The following is a 21,456-nucleotide window of genomic DNA, read 5'->3' as shown; positions in this document are numbered from 1 at the left end:
AAGAAAAACTTTACATAATCAAGAAAGCTTCAAAGCAAAATATGTTAACTGTATTGGTTTATGATTATTAAACAGTCACTAAATGCAGAAAGTCACCTGAGGGTACAGAGTTGAATACTGTTTATCTAGGAATTACCTAATGAGTCTGAGCTGTTGGTGATAAAAGAAAGAATGTTTTCTCATTGCAAATTGTCCTAGATCGCTTTCAGCTAGAAAAGCCCATCCACAGCACTGGCAAAGAATCGCTATAAATGTCAAACACGCTGACTTACCGTTTATGTGCTTCCTGTTTGCTGCGGCACTCTTCACAGTAGTATTTGTATTCACTGCATAGAGTTTCTGTGTTGCTAAAACCCCTGTGTAAAACACAAAATGATTCTGTCTATACCAGAAAGGTATGTATTCATTTAAAAATATTCTAAACCCAAAGACAGTCATTACATGTCAAAATAAATAACTCTGCACTTACCTTAAGCAGTGAGTAATGGATGTGTTTTGTTCCACGTCAACAGAAAGGTCTAAAAAATCTTCATCTTTGCTGCTTATCTATAAAAATAGGGAAATACCTTTGATTTTTTTTTTATAAACATCTTCATTGGAGTATAATTGCTTTACAACCTTTGATTTCTTTAATCACTGTTCCAAAATGATAGAATTAAGTGCACTCTATTATTAGTATTATTAAGTATAATTAAGTATATAAAGAATCCTTTTCCCCCCAAGTTATTCAAAAGGACACTGAATGAGTAACTTTCATTATACGTAGAGGTAAGACACCAAAGTGCACCTGTGGCTGCTTACTGGCAAAGGCTACTGTGATGTGAAATTCCATTACTTCTCCTAATCTTGGTAATACTGTGAAGCATAGAACAAACTGTACCATATACACTATTTCTTAAAAAAAAAGGCCGAGACTGAATGAGAATGTTTGGCAAAGGATGTGATATCTGTATTGTTTTATCATTTAAGAAAAAAATTTAGCCCAAAATGCCAAACTGTAATCTTCACTTATGACTTTCTTTTATTTCCCCCCAAAATTGAACAATGTTCTGTTTGAATTATGAATAAATCATCTTATAAAAATGAAGTTACTATTTATTCATCTGAACTGGAGTAGGACAGAACTTTAGTCATCACTTTTCCTACGTGCAAGGAGACGACGCAATGCAATGGGAGGGACCTCCGACTCGGTTCCCGGGGCCTCCCACTCGCAACAACTCTACACCCGTTGACGGTTTGTGATGACTTTTCAATACAACACCAAAAGCATTTAAAGAACATCGAAAGCATTTCCATGAAGGAAAAAACTGGACTTTATTAAAATTAAAATTTAATACTTAAAAACTTCTCATCTACCAAAGACACGGTTCAGAGGATGAGAAGACAAGCCACAGACTGGGAGGAAATCTCTGCAAGAGACACACCTGATAAAGGACTGGTATCCAAAATATACAAAGAACTCTTAAAACTCAACAACAGGAAAACAAACAACCTGATTTTAAAAATGGGTCAAAGACCAGTACAGATACCTCACCAAAGAAGATGTACAGATGGCAAACAAGCACATGAAAAGATGCTCCATATCATATGTCATCAGGAAAGTGCAAATTAAAACAAGACACCACTACACATCTACAATAGAACAGCTAAAATCCAAAACGCTGACAACAGCACCCGCTGATAAGGATGTGCAGCAACAGGAACTCTCACTCACAGCTGGCGGGAATGTGCAATGGTGCAGCCACGCTGGTAGCTCCTCACGCAACTAAACATACTCTTCTTACCACGCGATCCAGCAACTGTGCTCAGCGCTGTACTAACCAAAGAGGCTGAGAAGTTATGCCCACACAAAAACCTGCACATGCACGTTCATAACAGCTTTGTTCATAATTATCAAAACTTGGAAGCAACCTACATGTCCTTCAGTAGGTGAATGGATAAACTCTGGTACCTCCAGACAATAAATCGTAATTCAGCAGTAAAAAGAAATGAGCTGTCAAGCTGGGACCAGACATGCAGGAACCTCAAATACACACTGCTCAGTGAAAGAAGCCAATCTGCAAAGGCTGCATACTCTGCGATTCCAACCACATGGCATCTGGAAAAGGCAAAACTATGGAGGCAGTAAAACAACCAGTGGCTGCCAGGGGTTGAGGAGGAGGGAAGCAGGAATCCGTGGAGCACAGAGTGAAACCACTCTGCAGGATACTGTAGTGACTGACACATCATTATACATTTGTCAAAACAAAGAGAAATCAAAGAACAGACAGCACCAAGAATGAACCCTTAAGTAAACTATGGATTTCAGATAATAACGTATCGACATTGGCCCATCAACTGCAACAAATATACCTTACTAATGCCAAGGATGTTACCATTAGGGGGAAGTGGGGAGGGGGGCAATTTGGGAACTCTCTGTACTTTCCACTCCATTTTTCTTAAATCTATTTAAAAAGAAAAAAAAAAAAAGAGTTCCTCATTAGTCTCTGCCAGTATAAGTTTATCTGATTCAGTTAACTGAGTAGACTATGTTATTCTTTCCAACATCCATAAAGCATTTCCCTTACCTTTCTAGCTTGTGGACTCTTTTCCAGTTGACCACGCTACTCTCCTCTGCTACTAAAAACTAGCAGTACAACCATCTCAGTAAAGACTGGATTGGGCAAAAATCATCAGTGAATGCTAAGTCTGGGGGGAGATTCTGATGAGGAACAAGAATATCTGTGTCTCCCACAGTCTCCCTACTAGTTACAAGGGCATAAAAAACAGTCATTATGAAGTGGAGAAACTGAACAACATCGTGAATCGGAGATCAAAATTAATTTTACCAACGAGGGGCAGAAGGAACTGTGTGCCTGTATGTGATATCCTGACGAGGACACATTAACTATGAATTGTTCTGGCCAAGAATGTACAAACCGGGGCTTCCCTGGTGGCGCAGGGGTTAAGAAACCGCCTGCCAATGCAGGGGACACAGGTTCGAGCCCTGGTCTGGGAAGATCCCACATGCCACGGAGCAACTAAGCCCATGCACCACGACTACTGAGCCCACGTGCTGCAACTACAACTACTGAGGTCCGTGTGCCTAGGGCCCGTGCTCCACAAGACAAACCACCGCAATGAGAAGCCCGCGCACCAAAACAAAGAGTAGCCCCCGCTTGCCACAACTAGAGAAAGCCAGCGTGCAGCAACGAAGACCCAATGCGGCCAAAAATAAAAAATTAATTAATAAAAGAAAAGAAAAAAGAATGCACAACCTGCATCTAATTAGAAGGAAACATCAGGCAAACTTGATACGAGGAATGTTAGATTAAAAGGGGGAGGGGCACAGTCTTTAAAAATGTAAGTATCATAAAAGAGAAGAAGACTATGAACATGTTCCAGATTGCAGGAGGCTAAAGGAAGCATGGTGACCACATGCGATGCAAACCACTAAACTCTAAAACCAGACCCTGTGCTGAGAGGAGGCTGTGCTGTAAAGGGGTCACTGGCAGAACTGGATAAAGATGCCTAAGTAAGAGTCAAGGGAGAACAAGGTAAGAACTTAACAGGAGGCCTGCGTTATCCAACCCTACGAGTAAATCGTTTTCAAGAGATTTACCTACTGCTCATCTTTACAAACTACCCGGCAAGTGGGTAGTTTCCCTCCTTGAGTGTGCGCAGTAGGCTTCAGTTGTTATTCCAACCATAAACAACAAACATGATTGTAGGAAAAGGGGCAACAGATTAATATACTTCCCTGACCTGTAGGTTTCACGAGCTCAACTAAGACTATAATTTCCAGAATATGGCTCTACGGTCTCTTGTAGTGAAACAAACTCAAATAGTTCAAACGGCAGCAAGTACTTCTCTGCCACCTCAGTATTCACTATTAACCAGCGGACAACTGAGAGGCACATCTGTCGCAGTCATATACTCTACACCTGAGGATTACAACTTCCCAGTGCATCTCTCATGCCCATGCTCAAAGAACGCTGAATATAATGGATTAGATTTGTTCTACACGAAATTTTATGATATACTTACAGTTTCACAAGTAAGACATCTGGTTTCATTAGTTAATGTTCCCTGAAAAATCTCATGAACCCACGTTGGGTCTGGTGTGCTGTTGTTATTTTCACTGTCAATATTACCGTTGGGCAAACGACCATTTTGCTTTTCCTGCTTTCTCTCTTCTTGTAAGATATCGGCAATCGTGTTTAGTAGGTAATTTAAGAATTCATGGGCATCTTGCTGCATGTAGTTGTCAAAAAGCTCTGAAAATAAGCATATTTCAGAATTAATAACTTCATTAAAAAACTAAATTTAAAAAAGAATAGTATTCTATCAGAGCTAAGTAAAATGTTTGGAACTGTTAGAGTAAGGTACAAGAAATAGGTATCTTTCACATATACACATTATGACTGAATTCGGAGAAAATAAAGTTACGATGAAAGAGAATCTTTAAAAGAATACTAATAGATCAATGAGAAAAGAGCAAAACCTATCCTCACACATAATGTACTGAGGAGATAAGAAACAATGGCTTTTTATTAACTCATTTAATCCATTACTCCACAAATATTACAACATGGCAAGTTTTTTTTATTTTTGGCTGCTGCATTGGGTCTTTGTTGCTGCGCGCGGGCTTTCTCTAGTTGCGGCGAGCGGGAGCTGCTCTTCGTTGCGGTGCGCGGGCTTCTCACTGCGGTGGCTTCTCTTGTTGCAGAGCATGGGCTCTAGGCGCGGAGGCTTCAGTAGTTGTGGCACGTGGGCTCAGTAGTTGTGGCTCGCAGGCTCTAGAGCGCAGGCTCAGTAGTTGTGGCGCACGGGCTTAGTTGCTCCGCAGCATGTGGGATCTTCCTGGATCAGGGATTGAACCAGCATCCCCTGCATTGGCAGGCGGATTCTTAACCACTGCACCACCAGGGAAGTCCCAACATGGAAAGTTTTAAAGTAGAAGCTGGACAACCTCTTGGCAGTGCCAACGCAAATGCATAAGAACCACAGAGGAAGTTGTTAACATTAAAAAATACTGGGCCATACATGCTAGAGATTCTGATTAAGTCAGAGATGAGGCCTGGAACCTGCACTTTTCAAAGCTCCTCCAGGTGACTCTGCTGTGCAGTCAGGCTTAGGGAACAAAGGCATCATGAACTACCTATTTAATCCAGAGAATCTCTAAGGCCCCTTCCAAATGTGAGGTCTGTAACTCTGTGGAACGTTCCCTGTAGTTACAGGAATAAGTAAATGTCGTGGAAACCTGAGGGTCGCTAACATTAAGTGCTTGACCTGTGCTTGCATCACGCACCCTGAGCCTGAAGAGGAAGGACTTCAGGGGCAGGGTCTCATGCCCTGTGACACTGCTATTAACGGTATTTCACAAGCGAGGAAAGGGGATCAAGTGGTAAAGTCACTGCCAGGAAGCGGCAGGGCCCGGATTCAAGCCAGGCCATCCGGCCCCAGCGAGCCACACACAGGCAGCCGGGTCCACCTGGCCACACAAGGCGCCCGCGGTCCAGCCAACAAAACGCACTCAGATGACCACCCAGTCAGGAAGCTTCACCTTCAGAGCTTCCGTAAACATTTAATAAGTGCCAGGAAGTTCACAGTTTACAGTTTTTTAAACGATAGAATAGAAATTGAGAAGAAAATTTAAGGAGAGCCTTCCTAAAATAAAAGGAATTAAAAAATTACATTTTAGAAGAGCTACAGACATGACTGCATAAAACTGAGTTCCATGCATTAGAACTCATTGAAAAAGTTAAAAACAGTGAAACCTGAAAGTTATTAACATCTTCAACATATAATATAAAGAGTTTATTTCAACACAACAGAAAATACAAAGTTGGCAAAGGACTTGAAATCAACAATTTATAGAAACAAAACTCAAAAGTTTAAATAAAACACATGAAAAAACATTCAACCCCACTGTAACGAAAAAGGTCTTGATTTTCCTGTCTCTAAAATGGAATGCCATCTTCCTCTGCAAGGTTATTATAAAGATAAAATGGGAGCAAGTGAAAATATTCATTTTCATGAACATTAAAAGAAAATAATGATTTTAATCTAGGTGTCAAAAAGACCTCTGAAAAGTATCACATTTAAGATGCAGGTGCTAGAGCAGGACTGTCTGCTCCATCCTGTGGCTCCACCTCTGGCCACGGGCATGTCACAGGCCAACACAATGATGCAGGACTGCACCTGGAGCCACACTTCACTTCTCTGCCATAAGTCTGTCCTGAGGGGCTTGATTATCCTTAAACAAACTCCCTATGTTATTTTTAAGAACAATAAAAGCCCTGAGTCCTAAGAGTCCCTGCATTAGTCCATGTGGACTTAATCTCTAACTGATCTTTAATTTGCTGTACTGCGTGTCTTCTGGGTTTTGCCCACGAGGGACAGTGAATCCAAAGCATCTGACACCACTCCCACCACCTGCTCCGGCAGACGTCACTGCACGCCACCCACACCGTGAGACGCCTGCACCTCTGCAAACCCTCCGGCCATCCTCTCCGTCTCCGAGATCAAGCCAGGTCGTGCTCGGAACCCTCAGGTGGCGCCGCCAATGGACCGGTCTATGCCAAGGCTGAGATGACTGAGGTCAACGACCTTTCCCCTTGCCTCTCATGGCAATAACCTCCATCCCTAAGAACACCGCCCTGCCCCTCCCCCCAGTCTCCCAGCCTCCACTTATTGTACCTCATTTCCTTCCTCATCCTTGGGATTTTCTTCTTTTGCAACCCTTTGTCTGCTGTTCCTTCTAAGAGCTGCTTTCTGTTCTAAACTCCCCATTTCTTCAACCTTTGGCATCTTCTAGCTTCCTGCTGCCACCCCTAAACCACTACACTTTCACTTGCATATAAAAACTCTCCCTCGGGCTTCCCTGGTGGCGCAGTGGTTGAGAGTCCGCCTACCGATGCAGGGGACGTGGGTTCGTGCCCCGGTCCGGGAGGATCCCACATGCCGCGGAGCGGCTGGGCCCGTGAGCCATGGCCGCTGAGCCTGCGCGTCCAGAGCCTGTGCTCCGCAACGGGAGAGGCCACAACAGTGAGAGGCCCGCGTACCGCAAAAAAAAAAAAAAAAACTCTCCCTCAATCAAGAAAGCGCATAAGATCTGGCCATCCTACCCTTAACCCTCACCCTTCTGTGGTCATGGCTAACCTCCCCTCGCCCACTAATGGCCTGACCCATGGTTTCTCCATCCACCCCGACTCCTGCCCTAACCTGCTCTGTGTCCAGGCAGCTCCTGGACGTGAATGGGGCCCCTCAAAGACCAAGAACTTCCATCTCTCACTCACCCCTCCCCAGGTCACAAATCTAGAATCACCAACCTCAGGAGGCCCACTAAGATGAGGACTACAGGGAGATTATGCTAGAGGCAATTCGGGGTCTTGAACAAAGTGGAAACAGACTGGGGGGTCATGGAGAATACAGAGGGAGGGATGATGGGAGAGGGCCAGGAAAAAGACTTGTAACCACTGCTAAGGGCCTGGTTAGGGTGAGGGATGAATAATTCACCACAGTGGGTAGCTACATGACGGCTTAATGCCACAAGCTAGACTCACTCTTCCCTCTTAAATTATTTTAGCATACATGCATGTTTTTCAAAACAAATATTTTTGTAAAGCAGAAATATGCAAATGTTTTTATTTTTTTAAAAGATTTTTTAAAAAGATATCTTTTGGGGGGGGATGTTCCTTTAATACAGAACAATGACATCATATTCAAAGAAATACCTCAATTGACCTGAATGCTCTACAAATGAGATGCAAAGTAAATCAGAAAATACTCTATTTTGTTAAAATATTTTAAATATTATCATCCATTTTCTATAAACATAGTAAACCGAACATACCAGAACCTTGCAGAGCCTAAACTACGAGCAGCCACTGTAGTTTTAAACATCAACCAAGACCACGTAAACATCCAAACATCATCGACTAAATGGCCTCACAACAGTCCCTGTAAACTGTATTATATCTAATTTCTAAACCCTTAGCTTTCTTCTGGGTGGCTTTCTTCTCTGCAAAGCAGCATAATGGGCAAGGCGGACTTCAAACTTGCTTTGGCAAATTAAACAAATTCACTCATGCATTCACTCACCCAACAAATATCTAGTAAGCACCCCCGATGTGCCAGGAACTGGATTAAGTCCTCGGACTACAAAGGTACATAGAAACAAATGGCTCCCGACACTGAGGAACTGACAGTCTAGCGGGAGAGACAGACAATGTCAATATTAAATAAACGTATATGAAACGTATAAGCTATCAAAGTCCTGGTACAGCTGTAACATCAAAGCAAAAAAAATAAAAGAGGGAAACTGAATCACTGCCTGAAAGTAAGTTTTCTTCATAATTCAGAAATAGCTACAGCTTTTCATCATACAAAATACCTTTCATGCTCTTTTGGAGAAAAAGGATTAATGAACATGAGAAATTATTTACTAAAATCTATTTCATAGCTGTTATTTGTGAACAAGTAGTCATTTCCTCGCTTGAGGAGGACGAACACTTGAATGTGTTTATATTTTTGTACCTGTGTCTCTGCATAGCACCTGGAATGCCGCTGTGCACATACAGGTTCCCTGAGAAGCAGCACCCCTCCTCCTGCACTCACTGCTGTACCCCCCGCACTCAGAACAGTACTGCCGCACATTAGACGTGCCTGACATTTCTCGAGTGAATGAATGAAGGAACAGACAACAGGGGTTGGAACAGCTCAGACGACATGAGAAGAATAAACTTGGCCCCAAACAACCACGTGAATAATGCACTTTGCCTCGAGCCAGCTGGTCTGACTTCAAGTCCTCCTTAGATGATCCAGCTGCGTCAACTCAGTTGGTTAGGTCACAAACCTGTGTGTTAACTCTTCTAAACAAGGGAGAGCTGACAGGAGTCAATGGTCATAAGCGGACGGCTTCGTCTCCTACCTCCACGACTGCAGGGGTCTCCCGGCCAGTCGCCATGCTTCTCCTCGCGCTGCCCATGGGCGCCCCTTCCTGCCGCCAGGCCCCCGGCGGCCAGGGGACCTTCTGATGCAGAGCGGAGCCCTCCAGGGGCCTCCCGTGGCCTTTTCACAATAAACCGGGAGCTGCCTGGCCCTTCCTTCTCTCTGACTTGACCTTCATCTCACTCCTCTCTACCTGCAGTAATTTTCTTGCTGTCCTTCAAGCACTCAGGGCAAGTGCAGTTTCTGTCCTACCTGCTTGGAACAACCCTGCTTCTGATCTTCAAATGACTTGTCTCTCACTTCACATCTCTGCTCTCACACCACTTATCAACTCCCTCATCCTCTACCACCTTGCCCTGCTTACTTTTATTTGTAGCAATGACACATTATCTTACGTAACTGTTTGTCTGTCTTTCTCGCTAGAATGTCAGCCCCATGAGGGCAGAGGTCTGTCTTATTTCATTATCCCTAATTCCTGCACAGTGCCTGGAACACAGTAAAGACTAAGCTTTTAATCATTAATGCAATGCAAATATCCCCGTCATCAGAGACAACATACATATGGAGCAACTGCTGTCACACCACGTGCAGGAGCACAGTGCTATAGTGTCTTCTGCTGTGAATAGGTAACATAAATGAAAATTTTAAAAACAAAAATCCATTACTGAAATTAAAATAGATTCTTTCCAAGGGATATCTAAATGATTAGTAATATAAAGCAATAGTGGTTAAAACAATATAGAGCTAACATCCACTGGGAATACAGAATGGGACGTTTTTAACGTAACATGGAAGGAGACTGATTTAAGAACACTCCAGAAAATACATTCTAAGATGGCGGTGTGGGAAGATGCCGAGTTAGCGTCTCCCAACTAGGGCGCCTGCCAGCCACTTGTGGGGGCCTTGACGCCCAAGGAGACGAGAGGAACCCCCAAGTGAACAGGTAGGACGTGGGGGGACTGAAGCGGGAGGAGAAGTGGAAGCCAGACAGGATCGGCGCCCCTGAGGCCGGGGAGATCAGGAGAGGCAGGCGGGAAGGGCCCTTCGGGAGGAGTGGGAGAGGAACAGAGGGCAATGGCCTGGCCCACTTGCGCCGGGAAGCCTGCTAAGCGCCCAGGCTGGTACCCCCGCTCGAAAGCCCCCTCCAGGCCTCGTGGGCCAGGAGGGAGGCTGGGGAGAGCAGGAGAGGCAGATGGGAGGGACCCTCCCGGAGGAGAGGGAGAGGAGCGCAGGGCGTGTGCCCTGCCCACTCAGCCCGGGGAGCCTGCTGGGCTCCCAGGCCGCTCCTCTGCCCTCCAGGGTCCACCCCTCTCCCTGGCCCCGGGGGCATAGGAGGGAGGCCGAGAGGAGAACAGGAAAGGCAGGTGGGAGGAGCAGGAGAGGAGAGTAGGGCGTTTGCCCAGCCCACTAGAGCCCAGGAAGCCTGCTGGGCTCCCAGGTGAGGTCTCTCGCCCTCTGAGACCAGGGGTGGGGGGCACGCCTGGGCCCCTTCTGTTCCTTGAGCCTAAGCCCCACCCCCCACAGCCCCAGGGCCTTTTCCAGTCCTGTGGGTCCTAAGAATAGGCCCCGCCCACTACCCAAACCTCGCCCTTGCTTAGGCCCCGCCCTCCACAGCCAAGGCCTTTTCCCCCTCTTTTTTCTCCTTTTCTTTCTTTTCTTTTCCTTCTCCCTCCTCCTCTTTTTCTATTATTGTGGTACTGATGTACTCTCCGGTTGTTGATTCATCTATATTTTTATTTTTATAGTCTTTCTAACATATCTGTTAGTTTCCTACTCTAATTTTATTTTTTTACTTTGTTATTGTTCTCTTTTTTTTTTTTTTTTTTTTTTTTGCCACCCCACGTGGCTTGCGGGATCTTGGTTCACGAGCAGGGGATCTGGCTGAAGCTCCTGCGGTGGGAGCTCTGTGTCGAAACCACTGGACTAACAGAGAACCTCAGACCCCAGGGAATATTCACTGGATTGAGGTCTCACAAAGGTCCTCAGCTGAGCACCAAGACCCAGCTCTACACAACGGCCTACAAACTCCAGTGTTGGAAACCTCAGGCCAAACAACCAGTAAGACAGGAACACAATGCCACTCATAAAAAAAAAAAAAAAAAATGAGATGACAAAAAATATGTCAAAGGTGAAGGATCAAGGTAAAAACCTATAAGACCAAATAAATGAAGAGGAAATAGGCAATCTACCTGAAAAAGAATTCAGAGTAGTGATAGTAAAGATGATCCAGAATCTCAGAAGTAGAATGGAGGCACGGATGAGAAAATACAAGAAACGTTTAACAAAGATCTAGAAAAACTAAAGAACAAACAAACAGCGATGAACAACACAGTAACTGAAATGAAAAATACACTAGAAGGAATCCATAACAGAACAACAGAGGCAGAAGAATGGATAAGTGACCTGGAAGACACAATGCTGGAATTCACTGCTCTGGAACAGAGTAAAGAGAAAAGAATGAAAAGAAATGAAGACAGCCTAAGACACCTCTGGGACAACACTAAACACACCGACATTCAAATCATAGGGGTCCCAGAAGAGAAAAAGAAAAGGTCTGAGAAAATATGAGAAGACATTACAGTCCAAAACTTCCCTAACATGGGAAAGGAAATAGTCACCCAAGTCCTGGAAGCACAGAGAGTCCCATAAAGGATAAACCCTAGGAAAAACACACCAAGACACATACTAATCAAAATAACAAAAATTAAATTCAAAGAAAAAATATTAAAAGCAGCAAGGGAAAAACAAAAAATAACATGCAAAGGAATCCCCATAAGGTTATCAGCTGATTTTTCAGCAGGAATTCTACAGGCCAGAAGGGAGTGGCAGGATATACTTAAAGTGAGGAAAGAGAAAAACCTACAACCAAGATTGCTCTACCAGCAACGATCTCATTCAGATTCAACAGAGAAATCAAAAGCTTTTCAGACAAGCAAACGCTAACAGAATTCAGCACCACCAAACCAGCTTCACAACAAATGCTAAAGGAACTTCTCTAGGCAGGAAACACAAGAGAAGAAAAAGACCCACAAAAACAAACCCAAAACAATTAAGAAAATGGTAATAGGAACATACATGTCAATAATAACCTTGAATGTAAGTGGATTAAATGCCCCAACCAAAAGACACAGACTGACTGAATGGATACAAAAACAAGACCCATACATATGCTGTCTACAAGAGACCTACTTCAGACCTACGGACACATACAGACTGCAAGTGAAGGGATGGAAAAAGATATTCCATGCACAGGGAAATCAAAAGAAAGCTGGAGTAGCAATACTTGTATCAGATAAAACAGACTTTAAAATAAAGACTGTTACAAGAGATAAGGACGGACACTACATAATGATAAAAGGATCAATCCAAGAAGAAGATATAACAATTATAAATGTTTATGCCCCAACATAGGAGCACCTCAACACATAAGGCGAATTTTAACAACCATGAAAGGAGAAATCGACAGTAACACAATAACAGTAGGGTCCTTTAACACGCCACTTACACCAGTGGACAGATCATCCAACAGAAAATAAATAAGGAAATACAAGCTTTAAATGATACAACAGACCAGATAGATTTAATTGATATTTATAGAACATTCCACCCAAAAGTGGTAGAATACACTTTCTTTTCAAGTGCACATGGAACATTCTCCAGGATAGATCACATCTTGGGTCACAAATCAAGCCTCAGAAAATTTAAGAAAGTTGAAATCGTATCAAGCATCTTTTCTGACCACAATGCTATGAGACTGGAAATCAATTACAGGAAAGAAAAGTGTAAGAAACACAAATACACAGAAGCTAAACAGTGCGCTACTAAATAACCAAGAGATCACTGAAGGAATCAAAGAAGAAATTAAAAAATACACAGAAACAAATGACAATGAAAACACGACGACCCAAAACCTATGGGATGCAGCAAAAGCAGTTCTAAGAGGAAAGTTTATAGCAATTCAATCTCACCTCAAGAAACAAGAAAAATCTCAAGTAAACAGTCTAACCCTACAGACTTACAACAACTAAAGAAAGAACAAAGAAAACCCAAAGTCAGTAGAAGGAAAGAAATCATAAAGATCAGAGCAGAAATAAATGAAATAGAAATGAAGAAAACATCAATAAAACTAAAAGCTGGTTCTTTGAGAAGATAAACAAAACTGATAAACCCTAGCCAGACTCATCAAGAAAAAACGGGAGAGAACACAAATCAATAAAATTAGAAATGAAAAAGGAGAAATCACAACTGACACTGCAGGAATACAAAGGATTATAAGAGACTACTACAAACAACTATATGCCAATAAAATGTACAACCACAAAGAAATGGACAAATTCTTGGAAAGGTACAATTTTCCAAGACTGAACCAGGAAGAATTAGAAATAATAAACAGACCTATCACAAGTAGTGAAATTGAAACCATAATTAAAAATCTTCCAACGAACAAAAGTCCAGGACCAGATGGCTTCACAGGTGAATTCTATCAAACATTTAGAGAACAGCTAACACCCATCCTTCTCAAACTCTTCCAAAAAGTTGCAGAGGGAGAAACACTCCCAAATTCATTCTATGAAACCACCATCACCCTGATACCAAAACCAGAAACAGGTATCACAAAAAAAGAAAATTAAAAACCAATATCACTGATGAACATAGATGCAAAAATCCTGAACAAAATACTAGCAAACAGAATCCAACAACACATTAAAAGGATCATACACCATGATCAAGTGGGATTTATCCCAGGGATGCAAGGATTCTCCAATATACGCAAATCAATCAATGGGATACCCCACATTAGCAAATTAAGGAATAAAAATCATATGATCATCTCAGTAGATGCAGAAAAAGCTTTTGACAAAATTTAATACCGATCTATGATAAAAACTCTCCAGAAAATGGGCATAGAGGGAACCTACCTCAACATAATAAAGGCCATATATGACAAACCCACAGCAAGCATCATACTCAATGGTGGAAAACTGAAAGCATTTCCACTTCATCCTTGTCAGGAGAAGACAAGGATGTCCACTCTCGCCACTCTTACCCAACATAGTTTTGGAAGTCCTAGCCACAGCAATCAGAGAAGAAAAAGAAGTAAAAGGAATACAAATTGGAAAAGAAGAAGTAAAACTGTCTCTGTTTCAGATGACATGATATTATATATAGAAAATCCAAAGATGCCACCAGAAAACTGCTAGAACTAATCAATGAATTTGGTAAGCTTGCAGGATACAAAATTAATGCACAGAAATCTCTGGCATTCCTGTACACCAACAACGAAAAATCAGAAAGAGAAATTAAGGAAACGCTCCCATTTACCATTGCAACAAAAGGAATAAAATACCTAGGAATAAACCTGCCTAAGGAGGCAAAAGACTTGTACTCAGAAGACTATAAAACACTGATGAAAGAATTCAAAGATAACATAAACAGATGGAGAAATATACCATGTTCTTGGATTGGAAGAATCAATATTGTGAAAATGACTATACTACCCAAAGCAATCTACAGATTCAATGCAATCCCTATCAAACTACCAATGACATTCTTCACAGAATTAGAACAAAAAATTTTACAATTCGTATGGAAACACAAAAGACCCCGAATAGCCAAAGCAACCTTGAGAAAGAAAAACGGAGTTGGAGGAAATCAGGCTCCCCAACTTCAAACTATACCACAAAGCTACAGTAATCAAGACAGTATGGTACTGGCACAAAAACAAATGTAGATCAACAGTACAGGATAGAATGCCCAGAGATAAACCCACACACATATGGGCACCTAATTTATGACAAAGGAGGCAAGAACATACAATGGAGGAAAGGCAGCCTCTTCAGTAAGTGGTGCTGGGAAAACTGGACAGCTACATGTAAAAGAATGAAATTAGAACACTCCCTAACACCATACACAAAAATAAACTCCAAATGGATTAAAGACCTAAATCTAAGACCAGACACTATAAAACCCTTAGAGGAAAACATAGGAAAAACACTGTTTGACATAAACCACAGCAATATCTTTTTTGACCCACCTCCTACAGTAAAGGAAATAAAAACAAAAATAAACACATGGGACTTAATTAAACTTAAAAGCTTTTTCACAGCAAAGGAAACCATAAACAAGACAAAAAGACAACCCTCAGGATAGGAGAATATATTTGCAAATAAAACAACAAAGGATTTCCAAAATATACAAACAGGTCATGGAGCTCAATATCAAAAAAATAATTCAATTAAAAAATTGGTGGAAGACCTAAATAGACATTTCACCAAAGAACACATACAGATGGCCGAGAGGCACATGAACAAATGCTCAACATCACTAATTATTAGGAAAATGCAAATCAAAACTACAATGAGGGGCTTCCCTGGTGGCGCAGTGGTTGAGAGTCCGCCTGCCAATGCAGGGGACACAGGTTCGTGCCCCGGTCCGGGAAGATCCCACATGCTGCAGAGCGGCTGGGCCTGTGAGCCTGTGCTCCGCAACGGGAGAGGCCACAACAGTGAGAGGCCCGCATATAGCAAAAAATAAAAATAAAAAAAAAGGGTGTATAATTAATAAACTAATATGAAGAAAAAAGAACACTCCAACAATGAAAGTTAGTGGAGATGTTGAAATAGGTAATACACTTCCCAGAGATTTAAAACAAACCAGACAATAAAATCTCACTAGGGTTATGCAATGGATACCTTATTAAATCTTCTTTGATTTGCATGCTCTCCTCTACATTAATTAGCGGGAAAAAAGTCAAAAGCCAAAAATCAAAACATATTTACAAAAGCCAGCAACATCAAGTAATAAACATGGTTGTCTATTAAATATTATTTCTGAGGTATAGAAAAATGAAACAAAGCTAATGAAAAGATGGGTTTGGAATATTCATTCTGGAATCAATTTCATTCAACAAAGTAATTAAAAAGTCTACTGTGTATCAATTGACTCTGCCTAAACCCACAAAAAAATTCAAAAAAATGGAACTCCTAAAAAATAACAAATACCGGAAAGATACCCCAGCTTTGATAAGCAAACATATAAAGCTGCAGGTACTGAACCACACAGAACTTTCAAAACACAGAAACGTGAACTCAGCGTTCAGCAGGAGAGTCGATCTAAATTTAAAAATCATTGTTCAGGTAAAGATAATGTTATGGACTGCATGCACCTGCCCCTCTCCAAATTCATATGATGGGACCCTAATCGCCAGTATGATGCTATCTCGCGATGGGACCCTTGGGATCTCATTTAGGTCTTAAGGGCTGAGAATAGTGCTCTTATAAGAGACTCGAGAGAGCTTGCTTCTCCCTCTCTCTTCGCCGTAAGAGGCCACAGCGAGAAGGTGGCTGTCTGCAAACCAGGAAGACAGCCCTCACCCGTCAGTGAATCTGCCGGCACCCTAACCCTGGACTGCCTGGCCTCCAGACTGAGAAATAAATGTTTACTGTTTAACCCACCCAGTCTATGGTAATTTTGTTACAGCAGCCCAAACTAAGACAGAATACATGCGATATATTATTAAACAATAAGGTCAAGGAAAATGTACTATTACATGAAAAGGAAAATAATATGCATTCGGTATAAGTTTATGTTTCCGATGTTGAACATTTCTAAAATACTAACAAAATCACTGAGAAAGGATGGCATGTTCAATTATCATGTACAGCTGACCCTTGAACAAAGCAGGGGTTAGGAGAGGTGACCCTCTGCACAGCTGAAAATCCACACATAACTCACAGTTGGCCCCCTGTATACGTGGTTCCTCTGTACCTGGCCGGCACCTGTGGATTCGAGCCACTGCAGATGCTGCAGTGCCACAGCATTTACTATTGGAAAAAATCCTCATACAAGTGAAGCCGCGCAGTTCAAACCCATGTTGCTCACGGGTTAACAGTACATGAGTTTTCTACCAGGACAAAATTTTCTAAGTTTACTACCAACACAGACAAAAAGACTCTCTGAGAAGACTTGAATCACTCAGTCCACATTCTAACAGAGTTGTACTTGGCTTTCTTACCAACAGAAGATACTATACATATCTGCAATTCAAGAAAGTAAGTAGGTTTAGCTTTAGTCAGGGGAACACAAAAAAGATGTGTTTTTGTGAGCAATTAATCAACTGATCTATATTTGTATATGGAGAAAATGAACAAAATTTTTAACATAGGTATCAGATTCAAGAGTAGTAACCTAGGGCTTCCCTGGTGGCGCAGTGGTTGAGAGTCCGCCCGCGAATACAGGGGACGCAGGTTCGTGCCCCGGTCCGGGAAGATCCCACATGCCGCGGAGCGGCTGGGCCCGTGAGCCATGTCCACTGGGCCTGCGCATCCGGAGCCTGTGCTCTGCGGCGGGGGAGGCCGCGACAGTGAGAGGCCCGCGTACCACAAAAACAAAAAGAGTAGTAACCTAGAGCCATATTATTTCAGCACCTTCATATGTTTTAGGGAACGAGATATGACCCATGCTCATCTCAATTCATGTGATAATGAACAGTGTCAACTGACTTAAGGGCAGGCCTCCCCACTGATGTGTTTAAAAACCAACACTAAAGACTTCTCAGGTCATATTTCTGTGCGCATCATTATATATATTTAATAGATAACAAATCTAACGAAAAACACTGCTCAATTTTATTTCTGCAGTGATTGAAATGCCTACATCCAAACGAACGAACAAACAAGCAGCATTCTACACGTTTCTTGAGTCCAAGTGAACCTTCTGAGGTAGCACACCACACTGGACAGAACACTGGGCTCAGATGTCAGGAAGAAATGCGGGGCTTGACAGGTGCCCTTAACGTCTCTGAGAGCCAGTGACATCACGTAAAGTGAGGAAGTAATGTCTAACTTATGCACTTGCTATGAAAATTAAATGAAAAATATTTTAAGAGAGAAAAGAGAAGTGGGATGCAATCAGTAACTATTTTTAAAAGTGGGGTGGGGACAGGAGGTAAAGTTAAAACTACCTACCCTAAGCCAGAAAGTTTACTTTATTGTGTTAGGTCTTTCTTTTCCCTGGGGTGTGACTCCTGGCAAGTCTTTTAGCTTCTGTTTTTTTCATGGCTAAAATGGGGTAAATAACATGCTCTCTCATCAGGTTATCGTAAGGATCAAATGAGTTAACATACATGAAAGCATTATGAGAACAACAAATGAACAATAAGTGAAAGAAAAACACCCCAAAACCCCACAACTCTTCTTGATAGAAAAGCCAAGCAGGCAAAAAAGAGAAATTATGATTTCTCATTTCCTGGCACACAGAATTTGATCTTTGTACAACATACTTCAAACAGCAATCACACCTCACAGTAATCACTGTGTGACTGTCTCGTCACTAAACTGGCACTGCGTTAGAGACAGGAATATCACCGCTGGCTTTTCAGCAGCTAACGCATCATCAGTTGATGCTTGTTGCACCTGATCTTCCTGTTAAATAAGCAATACATTAAGAAGTAGACGAGGGCTTCCCTAGTGGCACAGTGGTTGGGAGTCCGCCTGTCGATGCAGGGGACACAAGTTCGTGCCCCGGTCCGGGAAGATCCCACATGCCGCGGAGCGGCTGGGCCCGTGAGCCATGGCCGCTGAGCCTGCGCGTCCGGAGCCTGTGCTCCGCAGCAGGAGAGGCCACAGCAGTGAGAGGCCCGCGAACCGCAAAAAAAAAAGAAGTAGAAGAATTACCATTTTCTTTCCGTAATCTTGTTATGAACTTCTTAGGAGGTATGACTCCAACCTTTTTCTTCTGGGTAGCGATGCTGTGGAAGAGGTCTGCTAAGCACGTAAGAAGACTCTCCTTCTTCCTAGGCTGACTCTTGTACGCGAGAACTTTTTCCCGAAATGGACGACAGAAATAAAGTGCTTGAAGAACTGAATTGCAGTAGCAAGTATTCCCAAACTAGAAGAGAAAAAAACATTTTTGTTAAATTTGAGGCAACACAGTTTTCAGAGAAAGAATGTCTATGTCTAAAGCTGAGAGAAGAGAAAGACAAGACAGGGAATTGATGATCCTCATAACTTAAAAGGCATCTGAGAGTACAAGTAACTGTCCTGATTGCAAATCACCCAATTCTAACATTAAATGGGTGCTCCTGGCATCAGTTTCAGGTTAAAACGGAAGAAAAATACATGCAATAAATCTGGCCTTTATCAAAACTGAGTTAAAGAACTACATATTTAAATAGTGAGATTAGTCAAGGTTTAGGCTTCTGGCGAATTCCTTTTCCAATTCCCACTGTTATGACAGTACTGGCTGTATACAAAGCATTTTCTATACTGTACGTGTAAAAATGTAACTCTCAAAAATTCTTTAAAAAAAAACGTAAGAGTGAGGTTTACTATCAGGTTCTTCAGTGCCATCCAAAAAATAAACAAAAACAAAAAATAAGGAAAAACAAGATACTCTGAAATATTAGATGAAAAAGTCATCAACGTGACAGCCTAAGAACCACTGAAATGCCGAAATGCCAGGTCACATTTTTCTCCATCCGTCAGAAGGACGTGGACTCGGCTCCAGAGTTGAAGCCTGAACTGCAGCCCCACCTCTCACTGGCCACGTGGCCTGGAGCAGGTGACTGATCACTCAGCCTCAGTTTCCTTCTCTTTAATAACAGGGGAGAAAGTCATCCTACTTTACAGAGAAAATAACACAGGGTTTAATAAATATTTTTCGCCTTCTTTTTTCCTTCCCATTAATAGACACTGACTCCCAAAGCTGGCTAATAAAACCCCTAGAAGTCCATCACTGAGGAGCTGGGGAGTAAACAAGGGACGAGGACAGTTCTCAGAGAACTGCCACGGGGCGGGGTCAGGCATACAGTAACCAGAAACAGGCAAGTGGAGAAGAATGCTGAAGAACGGGCACTCTTCAATTATGTCCATAAATACATGCACACGTTTGCTTATATTTTAAAACTAGGAAGAATATATCAAAAGCTAATAAAAATGGTTATATATAGAGAAAGGGAAAAGAGTAAGAGCAATGAAAGTGAGACTGCTGTACACGTACACGGTTATAAAAAGTTTACCTTGTAACCATATTTTTAAAAACTAAATTAAAATGAAAAAGACAGAATAAATTCCTAAAATTGAAAATAAATAGAAATAAATCAGACCTAAACGTGTACCAAGTTGGTGGTAGAACTACGTAAAGAAAAGAGTGAGGGCTTCCCTGGTGGTGCAGTGGTTAAAAATCCACCTGCCAATGCAGGGGACACGGGTTCGAGCCCTGGTCTGGGAAGATCCCACACGCTGCAGAGCAACTAAGCCTGTGTGCCACAACTAGAGCCCACGAGCCGCAACTACTGAAGCCCATGCGCGTAGAGCCCGTGCTCCGCAACAAGAGAAGCCACCGCAATGAGAAGCCGGCACCACAAGGAAGAGTAGCCCCCACTCGCCACAACTAGAGAAAGCCCGTGCACAGCAAAAAAAACCCCAACACAACCAAATAAATTTTAAAATAAATAAATAAATAAAGCTTTAAAAAAAAAAGAAAAGAATGACTTCAAATAACTTTAAAACACAGAATTTTTACTATCCATGCCTACTGAACTACAGTCTAAGAACAAAAAGAACAAAGAAGTCTTAAAACAGCATTCAGTACTCACACTGTTAGAATTAACCCATTGATATTGCTATTTTGAAACCACTAAAGATACACTGTAAGACAAAGCAAGGAAGGAATTATGTTAATATCCCCTAGGAATCAAAAAAAAATGTTTTTAAATTTATTTTTGGCTGTGTTAGGTCTTCTTTGCTGCGCACAGGCTTTCTTCAGTTGTGGTGAGCAGGGGCTACTCTTCGTTGGGGTGCGTGGGCTTCTCACTGTGGTGGCTTCTCTTGTTGCGGAGCACGGGCTCTAGGCGCGTGGGCTTCAGCAGTTGTGGTGCACGGGCTCAGTAGTTGTGGCTCGTGGGCTCAGTAGTTGTGGCATGCGGGCTCTAGAGTGCAGGCTCAGTAGTTGTGGTGCATGGGCTTAGTTGCTCTGCAGCACGTGGGCTCTTCCTGGACCAGGGCTCAAACCCACGTCTCCTGCATTGGCAGGCAGATTCGTAACCACTGTGCCATCAGGGAAGCCCGTAATCAAATTTTTTAACGTAAAGGAAAAAAGATACAATAGTAAAAATCAGAAGAGTAAAAGCCCTTTAAAGTTAAATTGGAATTAGAACTAGCAGTATAAACTCATGCCTCTTTGTAAATCTTAAAGTGTGTGTGTGTGTTTGCGTTCTCAGGTTCTGTCCACTGAAAGGCCTCCACATCAATAAATTTCCCCTGAATCCAGACTGTGGCCTCTAAAAACCCTTCTCCCACAAAAAGGAAGGAGGACGACTTACAGATACGGCTATACAACGTAATGGACAGGAAATGTACAATGTACAAGATTAGCCTGCAATATCTTTTCGTGTGGCTTGAAGAGCCAACTTTCATCAAAAAGAATTACTGCAATGGATTAAAAAGCACATCAACTACACAAATATCTACGTGGTTTATTAGACTCCAGTGGAAGTTGTAAACAAGAATATAAAAAAGGAAA

General features: G+C 42.2%; 1 protein-coding gene across 1 annotated transcript in view; it reads right to left on the bottom strand.

Annotated features, from left to right (window-relative positions):
• The window catches only part of USP12 (ubiquitin specific peptidase 12), a gene marked incomplete at its 5' end in the record, with an annotated part of 79,583 nt that overhangs the window by 14,725 nt on the left and 43,402 nt on the right, over positions 1-21,456 (bottom strand). Inside the window, 4 exons of the mRNA XM_082675751.1 lie at positions 273-356; positions 470-546; positions 4,027-4,256; positions 18,609-18,822. Of these exons, the coding sequence (XP_082531877.1) occupies positions 273-356; positions 470-546; positions 4,027-4,256; positions 18,609-18,822 (605 nt within the window). The remainder of the gene's footprint in view (positions 1-272; positions 357-469; positions 547-4,026; positions 4,257-18,608; positions 18,823-21,456) is intronic.

The sequence above is a fragment of the Grampus griseus genome (assembly GCF_964374135.1).
Source record: "Grampus griseus genome assembly, chromosome: 18".
Taxonomy (NCBI): Eukaryota; Metazoa; Chordata; class Mammalia; order Artiodactyla; family Delphinidae; genus Grampus; species Grampus griseus.
This window is presented reverse-complemented; position numbering and strand designations above follow the sequence as displayed.